This window comes from Gadus morhua, chromosome 9 (genome assembly GCF_902167405.1).
Source record: "Gadus morhua chromosome 9, gadMor3.0, whole genome shotgun sequence".
Classification (NCBI taxonomy): domain Eukaryota; kingdom Metazoa; phylum Chordata; class Actinopteri; order Gadiformes; family Gadidae; genus Gadus; species Gadus morhua.
In genome coordinates this window covers 24,184,918-24,209,323 of record NC_044056.1, presented here as the reverse complement: position 1 = coordinate 24,209,323, position 24,406 = coordinate 24,184,918, and the positions used below count along the sequence as shown (strand labels likewise).

Genomic DNA, 24,406 nt, shown 5'->3' with positions numbered 1-24,406 from the left:
ACTAACTATGGGACTGCCTGAGGGTGGTTATTCCTTCATTGGGCCAGCAAGGAATAGTCCTTGAAGATGTTTCCTCGTACCCTCGACGTGGAAGAGAATTCAGGAGCTCTTCAAGACAGCTTTCTTACTCCTCTGCCTTGGCCATTTGATCACATGGGCAGATCACATGCAAGTAGCCGGGTAGACAGACAGGTAGCTGGGTAGGTACAGACAGGTAGACCATCCAATCATAATTCAAACATTGGATGGGAGTAAAACAGGCAGCCAAAGGTTGGTTTTTATTATTTGTTAGAGCATTTAATTGGTTGGTTGCTGTCGGGATGTAAAGATGATTTTACCAACAGGACCATAAATGGCTACCCTAGCTTTAACATACTTCTTAACAAATATGTATTTGCAGATCATCTTTGCTGCAGCAATGCTGCTCACAATCTCAAGTATTTCCAATTGAGATCAAATAAGACACCATAATAAAGACATCGGTTTTATTATTTACATTATTTTCATCACAAATCACAAGGCAACTTGCCCTGAAAGTCCATACAAGTTAAGACACAAGATAAACAGACTGTAAACTTAAAATAGACTGTACTTGCTAAGACAGGGCTGTTGTCAGTGATGGCTCAGTACCGATGAGCCGCGTCCCCATACGGAGCAGAGGTTCTCCTTCAAGAGACCCACTCTGCAGGATACAAGGCTCCTCTCCCCACGGCATTAAGACTCTTATTGCATGCCATCGTTGGCCATTTGAGGTATACAAATACATTCTGTTAATGAGAAACCTTTGACGTAGGAAGTATCTGACTTACGTCAAATAGATCCAGAAAAAGCTAATTACATATTCATAGCCATTTCTTGCATAAATTCCAAGACTGCTGCCATCACTACATGCCACTGTATTATCCATACGTTTTACTTGTCAGGGCTTTATGAAAAGCCAAATACAGGTGAAGTAGGATGTGCAACAGTTAAAACGTTGAACCTTTAGTTTGCTTTGCTGGCATCAGATTTACTCTAGGCCGTGCTGCCCCTCTCCCCTTAGAAACAACCTTTTAATCATAATGAATCCACACAGAGCGAGTCTCTTACTTTAGAACAAATATATTTTGATTCTTTGATTTACTGGCTAATTAACATCTTTATAGAGCAAGCAACATTTTAGTATAATGGCATGTGACCAAACTATAACGGTCTAAAACAACCTCAATGAAGCATATGTGAAAGTGGAAACATGTCCTGATTCCTAATGGTCCAGTTCTTTTATCAGAGGATCTTAGGCAGAACAAGGGACCATAATGTTCTCTATTAATGAAGTGTACTGAAACAAGTATAGACATGAGACAAGGAAGTATCCTTGAACCTTACGAGTGACGCATTGTAATATCCAGTTGATTAGTGTTTCATAAAACACCCTTTTGATTTGTGAGAGGTTTAGCTCTTCGCACTGTTGACAAAACTCTAAACCCTTCCTCTAAAGGCACTGACTGCATGTTTAAAAAGGTATGCCATGCCACTTGAGCCAACCAGACTCCTCGGAGATGGCTTTAAATCGTCACCGGCGCTGCATAGCTTGTTGCCATCCTGTTCAGACGGAGTTGAGACACGTTCTGCTCCATGCTCGCTGTTTTGGAGGGGGACTGAAGAGCATGGAAGAGAGAACGCTTATGGAAGGAAGGCTGAAGGTGTTAAGAGGCAGGATTTTAAGTCACCCACACATTCTACTAACTAAAGGGTCACCAATTACTGAAAACCTTGGCAATACAGGTCTGTATAGAACCTGAACCACGGCTACAACCGAAGAACCGACAGCTTACTGTGCATATGGAACCACGGAGGAGGAGAAGGGAGTGGCCTAGACTAGGAGAGGACAGGGAGGGTTTGGGTCCTCAGAACATCTGCTGGGGCTTCAGCTCCGAGTACACCAGCCCCTCGGCCGAGATGGCATCTCCCAGCCCCACTGTCCTCAGCGGCTGCTTGCACACCAGCACCGGCGAGAGGTGAAAGGTCACGTTGCCGCGGCCCCACACCGTGACGGGGTCCGTCGGGTCCAGGGTCAACCTGACCCGGGGTTCACTGTGCGAGCTGTGGAACTCCACGGGCGCCTTGAGCTCCACCGCGCCCACTTCGACCGTCTGGACGCCGCAGGCCTGGGTGCTGGCCACCCGCGCCCCCGCCATCACCGCCGCCGCCTGGTTCCCCCAGTAGCCGTCCACCGTGACCAGGATGTGGTAGGCCAGCGTGTGGAAGTGGATGCGGGTCAGCTCGGCCTCGGAGGACGGCTCGCTGCGGCCGTGCTCCTGCAGGATCCAGAGGAGGATGTCGCTGACGCGCCCCACGTCCGGCACCCCCTTCCAGGAGGGCAGCTCCGCGTGGGGCCCCTCCCCGGCCCGGGACAGGAACAGCAGCTCCTGCTCGTTGAGCCCCATGGAGCTGACGATGGGCATCACCTGCTACCGGGGCGAAGCACAACCACACCACGGGTGACTGAATCCGTTACCAAGGGAACAGCTTCTGAAACACACCTATTTACCAACTGCTCTCCGCACCATCCAAACCGGTATTCAAATGTTACACTACAGAAGTGATCTCAAAAGTGGGGCAGACAACCGCCGAGTGTGTCGCATGTACCTCTTGCATGATGCTGTTCATGTAGTCCATGTCGGTCATGCTGGCCAGCTCAAGGTGGACAGGAACATCTTTGCGGATCTCAGATATTGCCGCCACTGCCTGCAAACATGACATTGTAGTTAGAGTCATTAATGCACTGAACAGCTCCACTTTGACTCAAAAGTGTAGGCACCATTTGGTTCCTATGTGGAATATGTGTTGAACCCAGGCCAGTTTGACCGTACGATGAAATGTCTGTATTTCTCACACACACACACACACACACACACACACACACACACACACACACACACACACACACACACACACACACACACACACACACACACACACACACACACACACACACACTAAAGTGAAAAAATCTTCTTCTGACTGAAATTGTATTCGCGCTACAGCCAAGTCACGTGCAGTGTGTGAAACATGTTCCAGGTTAGGTTACTTGACACCTGCTTAAGAAATACAAATGTATAAGACGTCAGCACCAAATGCAGCCATCACGTTTAAATGCTCGACCAATACTGTTTTGCAGGAGGAGGATTTTAAACAGCTGTTCTTTTGCATCTATTGCAATTTTTTGGTTGTCTTTTCAATTAGACTCTAAGATTTTTTTTTTGCAAAGCTTGTCTCATATTTTACTCTCTAAAAAAGGCTTGCCATCGTTCCCCGTTTCCGTCAGCCATGCCCATCTCCATTTATTTTTTTGTGTTTTATCAATATCCGATACATCAGAGCCGTCAATCATTATAAGGGAGTTCATACTAGCTTAACTTTCGCTCTGACACTCAACACTAACACAACAAAGAGACGTAAGATGTGGCGCGAAAATGGTGTGTATATATATACATTTGTATATAATATATTTAATATATATTTAATATATAATCGGGATGTACATTAAAATGCTTGTGTTTTCAGTCCATTTTAACAGTAGACCTTTTAAATACTCACTATATAATTTGACAATTTTACCGGCGTTGACGTATGACGACATAATACACGCGTGTATTATGTCCATGTTCGAAACTGCATACTACCGTACTGCCGACTACATACTGCGCGGTATGTACTGTATACTGCATACTGAATGTGGGATTCAGTATGCAGTATACAGCAGACCGACTGCACCGCAGTATACAGTATGCAAGTTTCCCAGAATGCATTTCGCGGCAGCGGTAGCGGCAAAGCTGCTAAAAGCTGTTTTAATTCTCGCTTCAGTGCTGTTAATACATCACTTTCTTAAGTTTTAATATTTTTTTATGCGAGAAAGTACCTATTTAGATCCTTAATATGCGACTAGTTTATCCAAATGACGCCTGTTTGTAAATTTGTCCCGACGTTATCGGAGATGTGAAGTGGCCTCTGTGAACTCCAAATGACGGAAATCCGTCGTAGCGACGGAGAACTTTAATCCATGCACACACCTCTTTGAGCCTGTCCTCCCAGATCATCCGACCCATGCCCTCCATCATGTGGAGGCCAGACAGCACCACCAGGTCGGGCTGGAAGTCGTCCAGGCTGGCCACAAACGTCTCCAGCGAACTCATCTCTCCGTTGGACACGTCGTGGGAGAAGATGAAGCGGTTCGCCTGAGGAGCTCTGGTGGAAGCCCACTGTTCGCCTGGGTACCAGAGAGGCCGTGTACATCAGCCCCGGTAGATGACGTTGCATCGCATAACAATGACCGATGAGCAGTTCATCGGGCTGGACATTGCTCTTTTCCAACATGGTGAACAAATGACCACATTCAGTGGGGGTCACTGCGCGCGTCAAATTAAAAATGTTATTTTTGTGGCCCACTGCAAAGGGACGCATTTTGCCCACAGGCGGCCAATTGACAACCACTGATCTGGAAGATTAGTGTGTGAGAGAGTGGACGGTTGTGGGTTTGTTCCTCACCTTCTTGGTACTCCAAGATGAGGTGGTACTCATCGCTCTCCTGCAGTGATTCTGGGGGGACAACAATCTGCTCGTCCAGCATCTCATGGAGCTTTGGGCCCACCGGGCCACACAGTAATACCTGAGCCAAACACACAGTCAGGCTCAGCACAGGATGACCTCCACACACAAAGTCACTGAACACAGGAAAACCTCCACACACACAGTCACTTAACACAGGAAGACCCCCACACACAGTCACTTAACACAGGAAGACCCCCACACACGAAGTCACTTAACCCAGGAAGAGCTCCACACACACAGTCACTTAACACAGGAAGACCCCCACACACAGTCACTTGACAAAAGAACGTCCAGACATGCGGTCAGTCTTAAATACAGGAAGACGTCCAGACACACACAGTCAGTCAGTCTTAACACAGGAAGACCACCACACACAGTCAGTCTTAATACAGGAAGACCTCCACACACACATTCTGTCTTAATACGGGAAGTCCTCTAGACACATACAGTCCGTTTCAATACAGGAAGACCTCCACACACACACACAGGCAGTTTTAATACAGGAAGACCTCCGCACACACACAGTCAGTCTTAATATAGGAAGACCTCCAGACATGTGGTAACTGTCAATACAGGAAGACCTCAAGACGCACAACAGGGAGAGACCGCTTCCAAGGACAGTTGGGACTGTTTTAGATTTATTGTTGATTATTAGGTTTGCATCAAAATGTAATAAATGTGCAGACGCATTTTATGGACAAAATATCTTTACCTCTCGCTTGAATGTTACAAATTAGATAATATATGAGTAAAATGACTTGAGCATTGCACTAAATAACTTATAATGAATAACTAAATTACTTTCAAACAAAGTATTAAACAAATTCAAAAGAAACAGGAACTACCGTGATATCAGAGTAGCTGGCGAGCTTCTGACCAATGAGGGCCGCGTTTCCCCCTACATACAGCTGAGAAAGACACAAGATCAAAAGCTTAAATCAATGATCCGCAGGTTAAAGAATTACTAGAGAGGAAGTACTGTATACTTTTATTTATTACTTCAAAAGTAGTTCTGTGATGATGCAGTTATCAGACTGTGTGTGTGTGCGTCTGTGTGTGTGTGTGTGTGTGTGTGTGTAAATGTTGTTTAGCGGTTGTGAAAGGCCAGCAGACACCATGAGGAAATGCTGGCTCAGGCAAAGACCCTCTTTTGAGAACCGAAATGGAAACCAGCCTGACCGCCGGTCACGCCTGAAAAATGTATTTCGGTCTCCGTATGTGTGCATGTATGTATGCGTGCGTGCGTGCGTGCGTGCGTGCGTGCGTGCACGTGTATGCCACCTTAGCCCCGGGGTACTCTGCGGCGGCTCTGGCGATCCTCTGGAAGGCCTCCTGGTCGCTGAAGAAGCGCTCTGCCGCCGCCCCCCTCTCCATGTAGTGGATGAAGGTCTCCTTCAGGTCCTCCGAGGTGTGGAGCACCTCATGGTCCAGGCCGGGCCCGGGGTCCAGCGCCGAGGCCTGGAGGAGACCCACCCCGGAGACCACCACATCCACGCAGGCGTTCACACTGGGACCAGAGGGTTTATGGAGTCATGAAGGGTCCAGTGAGGACCGAGCAGCCAATCAGAGTCAACTACAAACTGTTACTGCAGAATCAGGTTAGAGACAGCATCTGGCGGCAGTGGTATGTTACAACAAATACATTAGTAATTCTAATTAATGTTACCAAGATACATGTTAGTCCAGTAAACTGTACCAAAACGCCATTAGTCAGTCATTATCAGTGAGTTTGTAGTGAATGTGTATCAGTTTAAACGTGAGCCCAATATATGCATGCATGAATAACGTATGGGAAATTTCAACTCTACTTCCTCAAAATAGCACATGGTTTCAAGCCTCTCAAATGCCGAAATAGGAAATGCATGTCATCAGTGAAAATGCCTTCAGAATTATTTAAAGTGATTAGTGTTTTAACATAGTGAAACATACTGAAGCAATTTTAAATACATTTGTTTGGTTAAATGTTGATTAATTGTATTATTTTTAATAGTCTGAAATGAAATATAAAATCAGTCCTAGGTTTTACCCAATCCCCTGCCATGCTGTAGGCGGTCCTTGTGCTTGGGCCAATCATCAGCTGCCACCTTTTTTGAAACTCTTGGATGAGGTGGTGGACTGGGGCAGATGCTACAGGCTGTCAGAGTGTTTAAAACTTAGCTCGCTGCTGCCCACAACACGCTGCTGAGCTTAGATTATCTGCACTAAATACACTCAATCTGATTGGCTGATCAAAATAAAAGGTTGGTGTGCCCCATGCAGGAGGCTGAGCAGAAGGAAGCAGCCCAGCTGAACGGAGGCAGGAGGGGCTGGCCGGCTGCATCGCGGTCTCCCAGCCTCCAGTCTCTCTTTTATGACGCTGATCTTATGTTTACATGGTTTGGATTAGATTTTCTATTGCATATTTGCTGTATGCAACAGAATATTGTCATATGGTCAGTTATATATAGAGGAGGATAGAGTTACTCCTTCTATATTTGATCGCTGTGTGCCGTCAGTAGGGACATATATGAAGTTTAAAACATCTTGTCACAATGTCAGCTAATTAAGGAATATTCCACTTAAGCAATGATCATTTAACACCTGACATCTCTGTTGTGTGTCCACGGCCCTACACCCTGTAGTGCCCAGTCTACCTCCATCGTCCGTGTATCCCCAGCCATGCGTTGCAGAGTGCAGTGGGCTCACCCTACAGCCACCTTCCGCCACTGCCTGGAGGGCAGGGTGATCAGCGTCTCCCAGGCGGAGGAGATGGCCTGCTCTGCGCTCGGCCCGCGGGCGCCTCCCTCCGTTATGTAGCGTAGGACCTGAGCGGGCAGGTCAGGCTGCGTCTGGTAGAGGACGCCCACCCCCAGCGCCAGCAGGGCCACCAGCAAGGCTTTACCCCACATGATGCTCTGGCACAATTATCTAACACACAACCTGAAACTACAGGGAAAAGGGCTTAGTCCGGCCGGTCAGAGCGGAGGGAACGCCTTCCCTGGGGAGGGAAAGCAGGTACGAGCACAGGTTTGGCATTCAAGATTTCTGAGGAACGAGTGGAGCGTTTTAATGAGCCTGAACCGAGTCAACTTAGCCCAGAGCTGACAGTATGTAGACACAAAATCAAAGACCTTCAGCTCTATACAGAGCTAGAGACGTATGAACCTTTCACACCGAGATTCAACGGTGTAAGAAAGAAATGAATGGAGAACAAACCATCTCGGACGGTTTGGACTAAGATGATGAACCAATTGTAGGCATTAATAGGCAAGGTTTTCTGACATTGGCGCTGGCGGGTATAGGGAATGATGTATGCATGCATGATCTACGATATTAATAGACATATCCCTGCAATAGTGTTGTTGAATATGCACAACAAACGAGTCTTATCAATTGCAAATCATTCAAGTCAACTGATCCTTCACATAAAAGGGCTAGGAATGAACCCTTCTCTGTTCCACTTATAATGGGATAAATATGCGACAGTGAGGATTAAGGACACTCATCTACACAGTTTAAGTTTGCATCGTGGGATGCTTATTGGTTGCCAGACACTGACGTCAGAGCTGTACAGGATACTGGATACTATATCGCCGTAGACTAGAATCTAACGCTGACTAACTAACAGCCTTAATTCACTTTTAGGTGGATGTGGTTGACAAGTTGCTTAACCTTGCACAACAATACGATGCCATAGGTATAATCGGTTAAAGTACTTCATCTACTTACGTGTGCTGGCCTATGATCAGGGGCCAGGCAGGAGGACTAGGAGACGCACTGGTGTCCAGGCGTCCTTCCTGTCAATCAAAAGGCGGACATATATCCCGGATATGTTCTGCAGTAAGAGCACCGCTGTGTCTCTGGAGCACCGCTGGCTGGAGGTTCAGAACAGCTCCGTGCAGGAATAGTGAAGGAGGAACAGAGGAGCAGATCCGGAGCAGCAGGGAGTAGGGGACAAGTCGAGCCGTTCGCCGACTTCCGCCCACTGCTTAGAGCGCATGCGCCAGGTCCGGACATAAATACCCAACCCTGTCAGTTGTGATCTTATCAATCTGTCGTTACTGGAGAGGAGCAGGTCATTTAGTGCCATTTACTACGTTTACTCAATCAAATATGTCTGGCATTAACCGAGAACCTGGAGGCGTAGGCTATTTGATCAAATCAAATACATGGAGCCAGAGAAACTAGGACGCAGTGTCCTGATCAGAGCGTTCTGTGTTGGCAAGCAGAATGTTCTCAGGTAGCAACATGAAAATATAACCGCTCCCGGCAGGAGCCAAGAGATATGTGTATATATATGTGTGTGTGTATATACTTCGACACATATATTATATATATATATATATATATATATACATACATATATATATACACATATATACACACACACACGTATATATAAACTTCTAGTATAGTATTGGTATTTGCATAAATGTTTGACAGTTTTCAGTCGAAGTATATACACACACACACACATATATATATATGTGTGTGTGTATATACTTCGACACATATATTATATATATATATATATACATATATATATATACATATATACACATATACACACACACACACGTATATATAAACTTCTAGTATAGTATTGGTATTTGCATAAATGTTTGACAGTTTTCAGTCGAAGTATATACACACACACACACACACATATATATATATATATATATATACATACATACACACACACACATTATATAGATGGATGTGTAGTACTTTCATCATAAATATTTAAAAAGCCAATCTTCAAAACAAACAAACTGACTAAGAAATAGTTTAATAAAAGGTAAACAGAGTATACAAACACATTTAATCATTGAAAAGCTGAAAAGTAACTAAAGCTGTAAATAAATGGTTTAATAATATGATGGGAGGCTCCTCCTCCCATGCTTCAGCAGGACTGAAGCATGTTCTTCAGAGAGCTCTGTGGACCAGGAGGTCTCCCTAGGAGAGGCCCCCCGCAGCGTCCTTGGTACAGGCCGTGAAGCTGACCCGGACGTCACGGGGGTAGAATCCTTCCAGGACGCCGTCCACCACCATGTCCGGGAGGCCTGCGCAGAAGAGAAGACCATTGGGCTGCTATCAGGCTCATCATCAGTAGTCAAGCAAGAGTATTCCAGCACAGGGGAAGGAGCAATGTGCCATTTTGTCCAAGTTCAGATTCCTTAACTAGGAATGGTGGTTTTGACCCCTGTGACAGAGGCTGATCAGAATAGCCCTGGGTTATACCACTAAGAAAAAACAACGGTGTGCCTCTTCATAACTAATTTATATATTTTTGTAATTCAATGATTTAAGTATTATTTAAAAATATATACATGTTGGTGCCCCCCGAGATACTTGGTGCCCTACGCACTCTGCGTACTGTGTATAGGGAGCGGCGAGCCTGGTTTTTACGTAGGACTTTTTGCTTGGAAGTAATTCACAAAGCCGCAGAGACCTAGCCTGGCAAGCCAAACCCATATCGGAAAGATATCCCTGGCTGCAAATTAAATTTGCTGCCGCTAGGGGCGACTAGATTTCTAGGCTAGCAGTAGCGGATTCTACTTGCTGTAGTTTGGTCTGGCTTTGCGAGACTAGGCTAGCAGAGACCATGGCAGAGACCTACTCGTAGGATAAATCAGTGAAAAGAGCGACGCCCCTTACGTCGATTGTCGTGCACGAGTTTAGAAGCGGTCGGCACGGTGATTGGTTGTTAAGTGCAGGCACAGGCAGTGTCGTTGAAACTCGCAACTTCACACAAACGAGCCCAATTAACCAACGAAAAATCAGGAAATAGCCTAGGCTACAAATGAAGTCCTATCAAATAGATGGACGCTGCAGTTGGCAGAAAACACTCATGATGACAAGTTTTTGCACACCTCGATAATGACGTTGAATGCACGTTAAAGAGAGACAGAAAGCAAACAATAAAAATACGTAAATTGCATTATATCATGGAGGTAATTAAAAGCACACTGCAAAGTATTATCCAATGAGTATATTTCCAGCACTTAAACACTTTAAATATCAGCCTATACCGCCATTTAGGTCCTCCTGATGAATGAAAGCAAAGACAAAGACGTGAAACGCAAGTGAAAGTCCAACTGGTCACAGGACCAATTGTTACTGAGCTGATTATAAACACAATAAAATAAATAATCTTACAATAAATAGATAGCAATCATAAGTAAGAATAGATATATATATTTTTTTTACTTGAAACCATTTATGCCCATTATTATTTGAAATAATTAATGATGATTAAAGTGACGTGTTACTACATGAGACCACTTATCGTTCAAGTGATTTATTAGTTATTATATATAGCATATATATTATATATATATAGTATATATATTATATTAGTCCTCCATTTATTTCAAAGCATTTGGTCTCGCTGCAGCCGTTTTCAGATTCTCTGGAATAGGTCTTACTGACTCCTGACTCACTTAGGTGAGTTAGGACGTCCTCTCGAGGACTTTTAAGGTCTGCTAGACTTAGATGCTACTTTTAAAATACTTTGTGAATTGCTCTTACTAAAAGAAAATAGGAGTCCTAAATTTAAGATTGACACGCCCATTATTTTGAGGAGTTACTCCTAAATTCGCCACTTATCTACATTTAGCCCTTGGATTCTTTGGGAATACGACCCCATAACTCTGGTTTAAGTTTCATACACATTATTTCCTTTAGGGTTTATCTAGGTGCGTTGATGCCCCCATCAGTACCTGATGCACAACGTGCTTCCTTGCGTCTTTGCTCGTCATCATTGAAAGAACCTCCTCATAAATATGTATGTCTCTTGGCTCTCTTTTTGTTATTGTATGGAAGGCCATGTAGGAAATAAGGTCTTAGAAATGTCGCGTTATCACAAATATGTAAACAGGAGGGTTAGACTAGAACATCTTCTGGCTCTATGGGCGCAAGTCTAATGATGTAGGTGAAGAGTGCTGTAACACTTCCTGGTAGGATGTGATTGGTCCAGGGATTTAGCATCTCGTTCAACAACTAATGGGACAACTGGAGCAGCAGGCAGAATGGAGACCGAGGAGAACATCTTGAGAGGTAGCAGAACGCAAGATAATGGCATTAAAATAACTTGAAACAAACCAATAACATGATACTTGTTGTTTAAAAACCCTCTGAAATAGAAAGACATAAATCCCCATGGTTTCCAGTACCTGCAGAGAGACAGCTAGTGATGTAAGGGTCTTCGGAAAACCCCAGGACGCGCTGATGAGGCAGTTGGTAGCTGGAACCCAACAGTGGAAGGTGGATGTGCATACATGTTCTTATATTATCCTGAATGTTAGTTATTCCAATTATATATATATATATATATATACACACACACATATATATACATACATACATACATACATACATACATACATACATACATACATACACACACACATACATACATATATATATATACATACATATATACACACACACACACACACATAAACTTCTAGTATAGTATTGGTATTTGCATAAATGTTTGACAGTTTTCAGTCGAAGTGTCAAGTACAACACAAAGCAGCTCTGTAGTCACTTTGAAGAATTGCTTCGCACAAATAAACAGGAGGACTTGTACAGAAATTAATTAAAGGTCTGACCTGAAACCCTTGTCGTCCAAATCATCCAGGGACCTGTCCAATAAAACAACATGTTAGAGAGTTTCACGCGGTGAAGATAACTGACGGCACAGCATTGACTTATTAATGGATTGTTGGACCTGGTGTGCCCTAATCTGGGATCCAGCCCCACTATTCCACGTTATATCACGTCGGGGGGGACCGCCGGGGAGACATTCAACAAAATAAACTCATCCATGTTATTGGATGAAGTTTCACAGGGGGATCAGTGGATTTCTACAGTGGCCAGCCTACACAGAGCTTATTTTAAAGGTCCCATGACATGCTATTTTATGTATTCTTTAATATAGGTATTAGTGGGCAACTAACACAGTATTCAAAGACGTTCCTGAAATTCAGCCGTGGTGCAGAGTTACAGCCACTCCGAGCCAGTCGCACATTGAGCTTCCCCCAAATGCGCTGTTTCGGTGGGCGTGTCAAGGAGGAGGGTGGGGGTGTGGCCCTGAGCAGCTTGCAGCCACGGTACCATGCGCTCTGTTTACAGTGGATGTATCGCAATGGCGAGATTCCTGATGACGCCATGAATACCGACATTCCAAATCAGCGCGCTTGAGCCTCCGTTTTTTCAAAAGGCGAGCAGAACAGCTAGTGCTCGTCTTACACCAAACGCAAGTTTTAGCCACTGGGGGACCATAGGCAGGCTAGGGGAAATCATTTTTATGTTAGAAAACCTCATAAAGTGAGATTTTGATGTCATGGGACCTTTAAACATTTACAGAGCCTCTTTATAATTCACTACTTCTGGCCTCTGTTTATCGCCTCCTGAAACATCAACGATCACAACACATCCGAAGCAGAACAAGTGAAGCCCTGGTCACCCAGACTGGAGCTTGTCTGCCGTCAGACTTTACATACTCATCTAGAGTCTTCGATTTTAAGCTAAGGTTTGAATTTGGGACTAGGAGGGTCAAAACCAGGGTAGCGGCTCATCCCCTCCAAAACAATACCTGATGATACTGATAATTCATTTCCTGGTTTTACATTACAAGCATTCGTATGGAGACATCTAGATGTGTGGTCGAAAACATAGTAAACCCATGCAAACATCAAAAGTATGTACAAGTGATGAATACTAAACCTGTCTGGGGTGCTATTGCCATTATTATTATTATTCTGCCTATCTCTCCCCCCCCTCAGAGGGGAGGTCTAAACCCACCGAGAGGAGATGGACACAGAACAAGGCACCGCATGGAGACGTGAACACTCACTCCATACTGTTGACCTTGTTCCCCGTGTGGAAGTGTCTCAAGAGGAGGAAGTCCAGGAGCTCCTGGGGCACATCTTCATACTGATACAGAATGTCCTGGAGGAACAACATGTGGACAGGGTCATGAACTCCAATACTCTGTCTGTATTAACAGTATGTGATGCAAAGGTGTTTAGGATTATGGTTTGTGGCGGATCACAGTTCAAAAGAGGTCTTGTTTAACACTGGATATTTAATAATAACTGTCTGGAACTGATGTCTATTACTTTAAAGAGACTAAATCAATTAAGAACTGCTCTGATTGTATTCCTTCAGCAAGAGCTCTTTACTCAAGACAACAGCTCCCCTCGGTGGTGAGTATAGTTATCATCTTTCAGTGGGCTGGCTTGGGTAAGAGACGCTCTAGTGGGGTGGGGGTCTGAGAGACATCAGCTGAGGGGGACCAGCTCAGACCCCTCTACTGACCTGGATGTAGTCCTCTAGCTCCTGCCTTCTCTGTTCCACGGGTTTGGTTCTCAGGTGAGGATTTCTCTTGCTGGGAAAGTCGGGGATCTGCACTATCTTCCTGAGCTGGAGACCATCAAACAATACAGGAGCAACAGATGAGATAGAGGACAGTTACAGACTGATAAACATATGTAATGATCACAATCTTTTTTAATTATTATCAGCCCTAGCACCAATGACGTTTTGAATTCCGTAAATTCACCAAAACACTACTTCTGGACCCGATTGTCATGAAGAGGGCAAGGGGCAGAAGAGTTCACCTGCGTACTTTTCTGTGGAGGACCTGGAACTCGCTGTGTCTTCTGAGCACACAGTGCTTCCTCCCATTGAACAGGACGTCTACTCGATAGAGCTGGGGGACAGAAGAATGGAGGGAAGTTAACAGTCTATTTGATTAAGATATCTGAATAATCAATAATGAACATTGACAAAGTTTAATCTGTGCACATTTGACCATGAATGTATAAAAAGGCTAAAGTGTATTGTTCTAGGTAAAGTAATATACCAAATCATGCCTCAGCTCTGCCTCCTCCCTTGGGCCCGCACAGATCTCCATGTAACCCCCCGGTCTCCACCACTCCTGGGACCACCAGCTCTGCCTCCTCCCTTGGGCCCGTTGGCCCGCACAGAGCTGCATTTAACCCCCATGTCTCCTCCAAACCGGAACCACCAGCTAGTGTCATCCGAGCCCGCTGGGCCCAGGCTAAGCTCTCTAAAAGGCACACCTGCTCCTGGCTGTCTACGCCATTTTGTTTGCTCTTCTTCCCTCATCCCCTTGCTCTATATACTAAATATACCTTATATACCCAAAGCAATAGGATCTCCAGGCGGCCACAACAGTGATGTACACTTAGTTTTGTATCTACTACTTTACTATTTAGTTAGCTAGTGGATTCTAGACAGTGCATTTGGATGTGTTTTATGAACAGAAAGGGGCTAGATCTCTTGTTCAGGATGCCTGGACTGGACAGGACATGTTTATCAAACCGTACCTTGGGGCTGGGAGGAGAACACACTAACCTCTGTCCTTGCCCCGACTCAGGCTGAATCAGGATCACTCGGACATTGTTCCAAATTGTAGACATCGGCTTGCGATTTCACTTCACCATGACAACATAACTGGTTTAGCCCAGCACTTTGTGTTGTTTACTGTTATGGTCCGACATGCCGGGACACCAGACTGGCCTGCAGGGCAGGACTAGTTACGCCACTCAATCTCTGATGCAGAGAGTGAATCACCTGAACGTAGGCTATGACAATTGGTGGAATTCTGGCCATCGGCAATAAACTGAACACCACTCAATAAACATTGCCATAAACTGGCCAGCTTCAAAATAAAATGGCAAGATTAAAAAAAAGTTTGGGACAGTATTAGGAACTGTGTAACCTCTCTGATGTCACCAGGGACTGTTTCCCCAGTCTTGTGTGAAGCAGACCTGAAGGTCAACAATGTGCTTTTCACTAGGAGAAGAGAAAGTCAACATTGAGTTGCACAACAATGATCCACATAAACCTAGGCGAGGGTAGACAAGGAAGGGTTCAGAAATAAACGAGATGAACACCTACTGGGAAACTTTCTTCTCCTTATTATTATCGTTATTTTGCCTGTTCTCTGGAAATGCATATTCTGCCAGCGTGCAGTGAATAAGATTAAATTCTGTAGCCTATCAGACATGAACCTGTATCCTAGGGGGGGGGGGGGGGGGGTTGTTTTTAAGCAGTGAAAACATTTTGCCAATTTTTAATAAATCGCGCTCACCTTTGTGGATTTCCCTGACTCATCCACCTCCCGCTTCAGCGAGGGGATCGACACCTCAATCATCGGAAAGTTGTCCTGAACCAGCATCTGGTTCTCTGATCTGAGCAAAATCACCTCCCCTCTCACAGCCTGGTGACAACCGGAACGGTGCGTGCTGGAGCGCTTTGTCCGGTACGCACTCACTACATGTGTTGTTTGCTGCTTAGTTCCGTAAACTGTATTCCCTATAGGCCTCCACGCCTCTCCGATGCTCCACCTACAAACCACACCACACCTCCCCAATGCTCCAGCAACAAACCACAGCACCTCCCAGCAGTGCTTCACCTACAAACCACACCACAACTCCCAAATGCTCCACCTACAAACACATACCATACGCATCCACAAGCTTTAAAGGTGTAGTACGCCATTTATTGATGTAGGTGTTTAGGACCTTGTCTGCTTCGACAGGTTGCGTTTTTTGGTAATGTTCAGGGCTGGATGGGCTTAACTACGTGTGATAATGGCCCGCCGTGTTTGTGGGTCACAGATGGGCGGGGTGGGTGCGCAGACACAGAGCAGAAATACCTTTACGCATGACTGTCGCATCTGGGCCATATGGTCTAGCAACGTCCGCAGCTGACAGTCTGCTTGTCAAACTACATCAGTCAGAGTTTGCTTTGGTCTTTAAGAAAACAGAACCGAAATAAAATATTTCACGGGGATACATGGGACAGTAGTAAAAAACAACACTTTCAAATCCATGTTCAGTTCCCGTTTGACATTTAAACTTCGACCGTCGAGCAGAGAAAAGGGGATGTGACACACATTTCGTCCATACGTTATCACCAATACACTCAGACGCGCGCACACACACACACACACACACACACACACACACACACACACACACACACACACACACACACACACACACACACACACACACACACACACACACTACACACACAAATACACACTTTCTTTAGAATTTATTCTTTATAATCATAATCTGAATATTTCTGAAATTTTTCAGCATATTTCAGCATATTTCAACACTGGCCCGGGAATGCCTCGGGATCCCCCCGTCAGAGCTGGTCAATGTGGCCTGGGAAAGGGAAGTCTGGGGCCCCCTGCTTGAGCTGCTCCCCCCGCGACACGACCCCGGATAAGCGGATGAAGATGAGATGAGATGAGATGATTTCAGCATATTTACAATAAAAACACCTGAAAAATAAATAACAAGTTACTTCTTCATGTGCCCTAACATGTCTATCCATAATCAACCATAACTAAAAACTAAAATAACGGTTAGTCACTATTGGTTTCATCTAACCATACATGTTCGCAACAGACCTCCTCTGAATACAACGCAGGTAATAATAATCCATTGTTCCAAGTTGGTGTTGAACTGGAGTCACATGCCTGACCTATGACCTCTGCCCCTATGAGTTCTCTTCCTGTCGCTGTTTTTCCAAGCTAGCATAAATGAAGCAGACAATGAGACATAATGCCCTGTGACACGCAACCTCTTGGGCTCATCGTCACAGAGCAGAAATAGACTCACTAACAACAATAAAACCACTATATTTTTGGCTGCTGTGTTGCTCCGTCAGCATTTTGTGATGTTCCGAGCTCCAGACGGCATCTTGCCCCACGACGGAGTTGTTCGGACTGGTGCTGTCAGCAGATGGTTCCATACCCATGAACAGAAAAGGAACTGGTACTGGTTTTTGTTATCAAAGCTTTCCAAAAAGGTTGTGTGGTCGCCACTCTTTAGTCTTTACTTTATTCTACACACCATTTCGTCTGTTTGTGCGGAATAAACAAAGATGCACACCACACACAAAACACACACACACACACACACACACACACACACACACACACCTCCATAACAAGTATGACCCTTGAGGTCTGCAGTAGTGGTGCGTTTTATTATCCATCTGTCTCGGAGGTCCGAGGACGTGGCCTAGCGACACGCATGAACACGCCCCTTTTCCTCGGACAGCGAACTTGCTTGCTCGGTTGAACTCAGAGGAGACCGAGCAAGGATTCCGAGACAGTATTCAAGATGGTCTCTGCATATGGCCTATACTTATTTTGGAGCGCCTGGTACTCTGCCAATGCTACCGCGACAACAGCTTTCCGGGTGGCGTCCAAGTTTTTCTCCAATGACTGACGAGCGAAACATAATAATACGTGAGCAGCCTCGCACTCTACAGGAACACCAATAAACTGCAACTGCCCTTCAAATACTTGGAGGAGTTTAAGGTTACAAGAGCCAGAGAAGTGGTTCAGTACAGAGTCTCACGTGATCTGAAGGGGGCTAAAGCAGGGATCCAAGTGAGGACTGGAAGGAAGTGGAGGGCAGAGGTCATAATTGAGTTGACATGCGGTGTGTGCACGTGCTTGTGTGCATGTGCATTTCCGTGAATGTTTGTGCGTTGCTAGCGTAAAGACTCATAGTGGTCAGGTCATCTCGGCCATGGCGGAGAAGGAATTGGGGGAAAGATACTTTGGCTTTGACTCTCTGAAGTCCAGATTGAACCACAAATTCAGATTGATGTGGAAGTGCCAGCTTTTGGCCGTGATATTAAATATTATATTATAGATGTCTATACATCACAATATTATATTGTTTAGATATAGAGCTCCAGGACTCCCTCCGAGTTCCCGGAGTGTTCTAGAACATCTTATGGAACACGGCCAAAAGCTGTGTGTGCCTCTGGATGATATTATGAATAATCGACTGCGTCTCTTGTACTTAAATATGAGGAGCATATCAAGATTCCCACCAGAGACAAAAACACGCTTGACCACTGTTACACAGTTTTGAAGGACAGCTCTCGGACTCTAGGACCACGGTCTGCTTCATCTCATCCCAATCTACAGGCAGAAACTAAAAGCTTCTAAACCAGTGGCAAAGACTTTAAAGAAATGGACAAGGGAATCCCAGGCTTGTTGCAGGCTTGCTTTGACTGCACCAACTGGAGCGTTTTTCAAGCTGCAGCTACAGACCTACGACCTCACGGACACTGTAACATCTTACATCCGTTTTTGCGAGGACCTCTGTGTGCAGACCAATACCTTCTGCACATACAACAACAGCAAATCTTGGTTCACTCCTAATCTTAGGAAGATGCGTCAAGCCATCGAGGTGGCCCACATAAGTGGGGACCGGGACCTATATAAGCAGGCCAGGAACAAGTTGACAAAGTAATCTACAGTGAGAAACAAAAAAATTGTCTCTCCGCCAATAACCCTGCATCAGTTTGGAAAGGCCTGCAACAAATTACTAACTACAAGAGACAATCCCCCCACCCTGCAGAAAATTCCAGTCTGGCAGACGACCTGAATGACTTTTACTGCAGGTTTGAAAAGCACCCATAATCACACCCCTCACGCACAAAAGGTTTTCCCTCATCACCCAATCCCCTCCCCCCACCGGCGCTAACTATCTGTGAGTAGGATGTGTGCCGGCTCTTTCAGAAGCAGAAGATCAAGAAGGCTCCAGGACCTGATGGTGTATCCCCCTTTTGTCTGCAAGTCTGTGCTGAACAGCTGGCAACCATCTTCACGCAGATCTTTAACTGGTCCCTGGAGCTGTGTGAAGTGCCCTCCTGCTTTAAATGCTCCACCATCCCAGTCCCCAAAAAACCCTCCTTCACAGGACTTAATGACTACAGGCCTGTTGCCCTGGGGTCTGTGATCATGAAATCCTTTGAAAGACTGGTGTTGAGCCGCCTGAAGGACATTATAGGACCCCTGCTGGACCCCCTGCAGTTTTCCCACAGGGCAAACAGGTCGGCAGATGATGCTGTCAACATGGGACTGCAATACATACTGCACCACCTCGGTCGCCACAGCAGATAGGTTCCACTCTAATCAATGAGACCATTTCCACCGGGAGCGGCTGCGGAACGTCTCAGCAGCGTCCCAGGAGCGGCTCACGGTGCCGTTGCGCTATCATTCCGTAGCATTGCTACTTTTGCCGCAAGCCGTTGCTGAACCGCGTCAATTTCAACAGAGCAGATCAGAGGGTAGGAAGTGAAAGTAAGTAAAAGCCATCGAGCATCCGGTCAATTTTCTAAATAAAACATAATACTCAGCTCATGTAGCCTATCACAACGTCATTTATGTACCAAATCATCCTTTTTATAAGGGCAATGGCCGGAAGGACAAAGCGTGGCATTTAATTGCAGTCGTTTTGGGAGCGGAAGTTGAGGTTTAGGATTATCGCGTGATCTCGTGATTTTGTGTGAATACGGCTGGCTCGCAATGCACGTTGCGCTGCCGTAACGCGCCCGGTGGAAATGCAAGCAGGGCAGAGTCGCAGCCGTTCCGTGCCGCAGCCGTAACGCCTCGTTTCCACATACGTACATTCTCGTATGCGATCCAACCGTCTCCGACCGAAAGTCCATTCATTCCTATGTGATTCTCCGTAATGTCCGTTTTTCCTCCGAGACTCCTCCCCTCCGTAAAATTTCTGTCCGGTATGTCCGTAATATACGTTCAAAAAATGTAACTTTCGCCGTCGTTTTACGGAGATACCGTATGAAAGTTTTTATGTTTTTCACAAAACTTGTAGGCTAAGTACCTTGCAGGCCAAACTCCTCAGCGATCTCTTTCCAAGCCTGTTGGTTTTGTTTTTATCTCTGTATATGTCGATCCTCATGTTCCAAAGTACCGGTCTCCTATCCGCTTATCCGGGGTCGGGTCGCGGGGGGAGCAGCTCATGCAGGGGGCCCCAGACTTCCCTTTCCCGGGCCACATTGACCAACTCTGACGGGGGGATCCCGAGGCGTTCCCAGGCCAGTGTTGAGATATAATCTCTCCAACTAGTCCTGGGTCTTCCCCGAGGTCTCCTCCCCACTGGACGTGCCTGAAACACCTCCCAAGGAAGGCGCCCAGTGGGCATCCTTACCAGATACCCGAACCACCTCAGCTGACTCCTTTCTAGGTAAAGGAGCAGCGGCTCTAATCCGAGTTAGGGAGACGCCAGCCACCCTTCTGAGAAAACTCATCTCGGCCGCTTGTACCCGCGATCTCGTCCTTTCGGTCATCACCCAGCCCTCATGACCATAGGTGAGGATAGGAACGAAGATCGACCGGTAGATCGAGAGCTTTGCCTTGCTGCTCAGCTCTCTTTTCGTCACAACGGTGCGGTAAAGCGAACGCAATACCGCCCCCGCTGCTCCGATTCTCCGGCCAATCTCACGCTCCATAGTACCCTCACTCGCGAACAAGACCCCGAGGTCTTGAACTCCTTCATTTGGGCACTCATTTCCTACCCGGAGTAAGCAATCCGCTGATTTCTCCTAACATCTTTTGTCCGTAAATAAATTCATGCCCGTACGTAAAACACTAGCGACTCCTTCCGTAAATTTACGGAAGCACGGACACGAAAAACATACGTATGTGGAAACGAGGGTACATTCTCGTATGCGATCCAACCGTCTCCGACCGAAAGTCCATTCATTCCTATGTGATTCTCCGTAATGTCAGTTTTTCCTCCGAGACTTTCGCGGTCGTTTTACGGAGATACCGTATGAACGTTTTTATGTTTTTCAAAAACATGTAAGTACCTGGCAGGCCAAACTCCTCGCCGATCTCTTTCCAAGCCTGGTTGGTTTTGTTTTTATCTCTGTATATGTCGATCCTCATGTTCCAAAGTACCGGTCTCCTAAAAACGGCCATTATCATACGATCCCCCGTCTTTTTGGCTGCCCGTAAATAAATTCATGTCCGTATGTAAAACACTAGCGACCCCTTCCGTAAATTTACGGAAGCACGGATACGAAAAATATACGTATGTGGAAACGAGGCGTGAGCTTACGAATCCGGAGTGCTCCGGGAGAACCGGAGCAATACCACCGGAAATCGAGGCGGCAGGATATAGTCAAAAGTCAGACCATTCGCGAAAACAGATTAGTAGTAGTATAATATCTGATATATTGTATTTAACGTTTTATACTTATGTTATACTATAAACCTGACCTTTTTATTTAATTTCCCCCCTGCTTTGGCAATGAGTTGTAACTGGTCATTTAACAACATTTTGAGGAGATAATCTGCGGGTTGGTGAGGGGTGTCACATATGCCACCGCACACTTTTTGCACTTTTTTTTGCCGATTTCGGATGACGCAAAGCAAAATCATCTCTACAGATGTCATGTTTGCGATTATCGATGCCGTTAATTTGTGAAACGACAGTCACTGCCCTCTAGAGGATTTATTGTGTAACATCCATAACAACGCTGAAACCAGACGGAGGTATGAAGGGTAGTTCTGGGGGCAACGTTTGGGGCGACGGACGAATTTCGTCCGGATCCGGAGGTATGGATCGGCCTTAACACGTCCGGTGGAATCCCCGGGTGAGAACCCGTCCGTAAAACTCCTAAAGTTTGCAGATGACACCACCGTCATTGGTTTGATCCAGGATGGTGAAGAGTCTGCTTACAGACAGGAGGTGGAACAGCTGGTCCAATGGTGCAGTCAGCACCACCTGGTGTTAAACCACAAGAAGACTGTGGACATGGCAGTGGACTTTCGGAGAAGTCCCCCCCCCTCACCATCCAGAACGACACAGTGTCCACTGTAGATTCCTTTAGGTTCCTGGGTGCAACCATTTAACAGGACCTAAAATGGTGGCCCCACATTTACTCTGTCCAGAAAAAGGCCCAGCAGAGTTTATACCTCCTTCGACAATTGAGGTAGTTAAATCTGCCTAAAGTGCTGCTGACCACCTTCTACTCAGCCATCATTCAGTCTGTCAGCTGCACCTCGATCACTGAATGGTTTGGGTCAGCCACCAAACGGGACAGGGCCCTACTGCAACGGACAATATGGGCTGCGGAGAAGATCATTGCAGCTGACCTTCCCACCATCGAGGACCTGTACCAGTACAGGTTCAGGAAAAGGGCAGCAAAAATCGCCCTAGAACCCTCACATCCTGGTCACAAAATGTTCAACCTCCTTCCCTCTGATAGGCGATACAGGGCACTGTTTGCCAAAACCAGCCGACACAAAGTCAGCTTCTTTCCCCAAGCGTCACTCTGTTGAACGCTCAGAGATAGCCCCCACCCTTTCACTGAACAAGGGCTATCAAAACTGTTGCCCATTTACCTCATGTATATTTACATTTTTTAATTCCAATGTTGTTGTTAATATATGGCCATTGTACTGAACTGCCTTGCACTGTATTTATTAGGGGTCCGAGCAGCGAAGCTACCCATAAATCCAAATTTGTGGTACTGCACCAAAGGTGGAGCTATTGTAAAAAATCATGAATTAGGCTTATTTCTCCTCACCTGATTGACCAGGACTCAAAATTCTTCCACAATATTAATCTCTAGGATCAGATGCATTTATAAACCTTTACTTTCCCCACAATTTCATATTAAAGCTAAACGTCCACAGTCTCAACCCATTTTGCCGATATGACCATTTTGTCATTGCATAAATACCATACGGTGATCATCATTAGGTGATTACCATTAACAGATCTGTACTATTTTAAGAAAGCCCTTAATTCTTTTGTGAAATGTGTGCTTGGAGTTTTCTTGATGTTGTGCGCTTATCAATCTACATTTTCTCCATGTGAATGAGGGTTCATGCAGTCACCAATGTCAGTGGCTCAACGGGATAATGCCGCATACTGGTGTTCCTTAGGTTGAGAGTTTGAATCCTGGTTCGAGCATTATGAACAAGCCGAACATGATTCGTGAACAGCACCTGAAATTCATCAGGAAATCAACATTCCGGCTCATTAGTTTCCAAGAATCGGACTGCCAAGAAACAGTATGGCATTAAGGGGAACTTCTTCGTTAACCATTATTCCTTCATAATTAACTCTTTCATATTTATATTTCTTCCAGAGCAGCCAAATATGATTTTCAGAGAGCTGTTAAGAAAGCCAAAGCTGATTAAAGGCATAAACTAGAGAGCAAATGTCAGGTCAATGACAGCAGAGGGCTATGGGAAGGCCTGAAGCAGATTACCAACTACTCTAGCACTGTGCCAGTAGTCAGTGACGACTCTAGGCTGCCTGACAGCCTTGATGAATTGTATTGCCGCTTTGATAAAGATCGGGATAATGCCCTTATACAACCAACGGGCATCAAAACCCTAGCACCGCCTTTTGTCATACAGAAGGATGAGGTTAGGCGACTCCTAAAAAAGCAGAATTGTAGGAAAGCCGCAGGCCCTGACCTCGTATCCTCTGCTACCATCAAACATTGTGCTGATGAACTCACCCAAGTACTCACAGACATTTTTAACTGGTCTCTGAGGGAATGCAGAGTCCCCACATGTTTTAAGTCAGCTGTTATTATTCCTGTGCCCAAGAAGCCCAGCATCACCGGTTTAAATTATTATAGACCGGTAGCTCTTACATCTGTCATAATGAAAATCTTTGAAAAAATCATATGTGATCATCTGTCCAAAGCTGTCTGTCTAGAACCCTTTCAGTTTGCATATTGGACTAATAGGTCTGTTGAGGATGCCATGTCACTTGGTAACCACTCTATTCTACAACATCTTGAATCCCCAGGCAACTACGCAAAGGTACTTTTTATAGACTACAGCTCTGCTTCTAATACGATTGTACCCAGCAAACTTTTCTATAAACTCGAAAACATGGGTGTCCAGAACTCCTTATGTCACTGGATTTTAGATTCTCTACAGCAAAGAACACAAGTTGTCAGAATCAATAACAAGTTGTCA

General features: G+C 45.5%; 2 protein-coding genes across 4 annotated transcripts; both read right to left on the bottom strand.

Moving 5' to 3' along the window:
- Positions 1-471: 471 nt before the first annotated feature.
- adpgk (ADP-dependent glucokinase) lies at positions 472-8,578 on the bottom strand. Of its 2 annotated transcripts, none has more exons than XM_030367279.1 (8): positions 8,299-8,578; positions 7,276-7,515; positions 5,872-6,097; positions 5,436-5,498; positions 4,528-4,648; positions 4,053-4,249; positions 2,629-2,727; positions 472-2,450 (listed from the first exon to the last, which is right to left on the bottom strand). In XM_030367279.1, the coding sequence occupies exons 2-8, from the start codon at positions 7,476-7,478 to the stop codon at positions 1,887-1,889; spliced, it is 1,473 nt and encodes a 490-aa protein (XP_030223139.1). In that variant the 5' UTR covers positions 7,479-7,515; positions 8,299-8,578; the 3' UTR covers positions 472-1,886. The 2 variants fall into 2 exon arrangements, with proteins under 2 accessions (XP_030223139.1, XP_030223140.1); XM_030367280.1 differs by having other exon boundaries at positions 472-2,447.
- A 764-nt stretch (positions 8,579-9,342) lies between these two features.
- Positions 9,343-16,153, bottom strand: snx22 (sorting nexin 22). 2 transcript variants are annotated; one of them, XM_030367276.1, is made up of 7 exons: positions 15,701-16,153; positions 14,210-14,293; positions 13,900-14,004; positions 13,436-13,530; positions 12,189-12,221; positions 11,748-11,818; positions 9,343-9,635 (listed from the first exon to the last, which is right to left on the bottom strand). In XM_030367276.1, the coding sequence occupies exons 1-7, from the start codon at positions 15,785-15,787 to the stop codon at positions 9,529-9,531; spliced, it is 582 nt and encodes a 193-aa protein (XP_030223136.1). In that variant the 5' UTR covers positions 15,788-16,153; the 3' UTR covers positions 9,343-9,528. The 2 variants fall into 2 exon arrangements, with proteins under 2 accessions (XP_030223136.1, XP_030223138.1); XM_030367278.1 differs by lacking the exon at positions 9,343-9,635 and adding an exon at positions 10,988-11,623.
- Positions 16,154-24,406: the final 8,253 nt, after the last annotated feature.